Here is a 2,868-nt window from a genome sequence, read left to right as displayed (position 1 = left end):
GGGGGGGCCCAAGCGGATGTGGCAGGGCCTGAGGACACTTTGGGACACAGTGAAATGTGGGGCCATGGGGACTCGGGGTCACGGGGACAACGGGGTGGAGGGGCCTGTCCCTCCCTGTGTGTCCCCGTGTCCCCTTGGCCACCTGTCCCCAGGTCTCCAAAAGCCACGTCCCCATGTCCCGTGTCCCCTGTCCTCACGTCCCCCCGCGTCCGCCAAGCTCCCCAGGTGTGCTGTCACCCTGCTGGGTCCTGCCCCAGGTGTCACCTGAACCGGGGATTCCCACGGCGACCTTGTTGGGGGTGGGCAGAGGCTCCAGACGGTGTCACGGTGGTGACACCCTGCAGTGACAGGGACAGCCCCCGGCAAGGCTCGGGCTCCTCCTTCCGCCCGTTCCCATCCCCGTTCCCGATCCCGTTTCCTCACGGTTCCTCCCCGGCCTTTTCCCGGTTCCCATCCCCGCTCCCCCGGTTCCTCCCCTCTCCATCCCCGTTCCCGATCCCGTTTCCCTCCCCAGTCCCTCCTCGTCCCTTCTCCCTCCCTCCTTCCCCATCCTTCTCCTGGGACCTTCCCCGGTCCCTCCCTGGCTCCTTCCCCGATCCCTCTCCCGGTTCCTCCGCAGTTCTATCCCCGGACCCTCTCCCGGCCCGTTCCCGATCCGTCCTCGGTGCCCCCGGCTCCTTTCCGGGACCCTCCTCTGCTCCACCCGCTTCTCGACCCATCCCTCGGACCCTCCCCGCTCCGTTCCCGGTACCTTCCCATCCATCCCTCGGACCCTCCCTGTTCTATTCCCGGTACCTGCCCCGTCCCTGCCCGGTCCCTGCCCGGTCCATTTCCCGGTCCCTGCCCCGTCCCTGCCCGGTCCATTTCCCGGTCCCTGCCCCGTCCCTGCCCGGTCCATTTCCCGGTCCCTGCCCGCTCCATTTCCCGGTCCCTGCCCATCCATCCCCCGGNCTGTCCCCTCTCACTGGACCACGCGGTGCCGGCTGGCGGTGAAGTCGTAGCGGGGCCCGTACAGGAACGGGACCCGGAAGTAGAAGAGCAGATAAATGAGCAGGGGACCCGCGTACTCCGTCAGGAACACCTGGGACAGGGGAGGGGACAGGTGAGGGGACAGCCAGGGACACCTGGGACAGGGGAGGGGACAGGTGAGGGGACAGCCAGGGACACCTGGGACAGGTGAGGGGACAGGTGAGGGGACAGGTGAGGGGACAGCCAGGGACAGGTGAGGGATGGGGGGTTTCCATCAGTGACACAGGGTGACAGGGGGACACAGAGGTGACACAGAGATGACACAGAGGTGACACAGAGGTGACACAGAGGTGAGGGTCTCTCACCGTGACCCAGCTGATCTGCGCCCCCAGGTCCCGGAAGTAGAGCGTGGCCGTGGTGCCCACGGGCAGCGACTGCAGCACATCCTCGTCCTTCAGCGAGCGACCCTCTGGGGACAGCCACACCTGAGACACCTGGGACACCTGGGGACACCTGGGACACCCCTGTGGACACCTGGGACACCCCTGGGAACACCTGGGACACCCCTGGGGACACCTGAGACACCCCTGGGAACACCTGGGACACCCCTGGGGACACCTGAGACACCTGGGACACCCCTGGGGACACCTGGGACACCCCTGGGGACACCTGGGGATGTCCCATCCCGCGGTGACACTCACTGGGGTCCAGGCGCAGTGACTGCCTCGCCGGGTACCACTGGGGATCTGTGTGACAGAGGGGACAGCGGTGGTGGCACTGCTGGCCAGTGTCCCCATCCCTGTCCCCGTCCCTGTCCCCACTCACGGGCTTTGCTGAACAGGTTCTTGATGTCGGCCACGGTGGCCTGAGGCTCCACCTGGGGACATCGGGGACTGTCAGGGGCCGCGGGGACAGCACGGGGACAGCTCCAGGCCACCCCGTGTCCCCCCGGCGCTGTCCCCGTGTCCCCGGCGCTGTCCCCGTGTCCCCGGCGCTGTCCCCGTACCTTGTCGAGGAAGCAGAGCTTGTCCCGCGTGCGGGCGTCCAGGATCTCCACCTCGAAGAAGAGCACGGCCGATTTCTTGGGCCGCCTGCTGGGGGCCACCGGTGGCCACAGCGCCAGCACGGTCCCCGGGGCCACCGGGCCCCCCTCGCGGGGTGGCACCGCCACCTCCATGTCACCGCGCCCGCCCGAAACCCGATCGGCCGCGCTAAATATAAACCTCCCCCTCTTGGTGGCCCTGGAGTGGCCCGGGGGTGGCCCTGGAGGTGGCCCCGGAGGTGGCCCCGGGAGGGACAGGGTCACCCGGGGGGGGTGGGGACAGCGGCCGGCGGGCGCGGAGGGGACAAGGCCGGGTCAGGACGTGGCGCGGGCGGGAGGCGCGGCCGGAGCCCCCCAGCACCGAGAGCGACCCCGAGAGCCTCGGTGCCACCAGGTGGGGACAAGGCCGGCGGCGGCCACGTGGGCGCTGTCACCCGCGGGGGTGACACTGCCGGGGGGAGCGCGTGACGTCACCGGGGACACCGGGACGGGGCTGTCACACCGGGACGGGGCTGTGTCACCCCGGGACAGGGCTGTGTCACACCGGGGACACCGGGATGGGGCTGTCACACCGGGACGGGGCTGTCACACCCGGACGGGGCTGTGTCACCCCGGGACAGGGCTGTGTCACACCGGGGACACCGGGACAGGGCTGTGTCACACCGGGACAGGGCTGTGTCACACCGGGACGGGGCTGTGTCACCCGGGACAGGGCTGTGTCACACCGGGACAGGGCTGTGTCACACCGGGGACACCGGGACGGGGCTGTCACACCGGGACGGGGCTGTCACCCCTGGGGGGGAGGTGACAGGGACAGGACACGCTCGGCGGTGGCCCCGCCCCTCAGGGCCCCGCGG

General features: G+C 69.9%; 1 protein-coding gene across 1 annotated transcript in view; it reads right to left on the bottom strand.

Moving 5' to 3' along the window:
- The window catches only part of LOC107198831 (very-long-chain enoyl-CoA reductase-like), an 8,711-nt gene extending 5,904 nt beyond the window's left edge, over positions 1 to 2,807 (bottom strand). Inside the window, exons 1-5 of the mRNA XM_033511545.1 lie at positions 1,976 to 2,807; positions 1,795 to 1,846; positions 1,671 to 1,715; positions 1,335 to 1,438; positions 965 to 1,081 (exon numbers count right to left, since the gene is read on the bottom strand). Of these exons, the coding sequence (XP_033367436.1) occupies positions 965 to 1,081; positions 1,335 to 1,438; positions 1,671 to 1,715; positions 1,795 to 1,846; positions 1,976 to 2,146 (489 nt within the window). The 5' untranslated portion in view covers positions 2,147 to 2,807. The remainder of the gene's footprint in view (positions 1 to 964; positions 1,082 to 1,334; positions 1,439 to 1,670; positions 1,716 to 1,794; positions 1,847 to 1,975) is intronic.
- Positions 2,808 to 2,868: the final 61 nt, after the last annotated feature.

The sequence above is a fragment of the Parus major genome, unplaced genomic scaffold (assembly GCF_001522545.3).
Source record: "Parus major isolate Abel unplaced genomic scaffold, Parus_major1.1 Scaffold341, whole genome shotgun sequence".
Taxonomy (NCBI): domain Eukaryota; kingdom Metazoa; phylum Chordata; class Aves; order Passeriformes; family Paridae; genus Parus; species Parus major.
The sequence above is the reverse complement of the archived record's forward strand: the minus strand, read 5'-3'. Positions and strand labels throughout refer to the sequence as shown.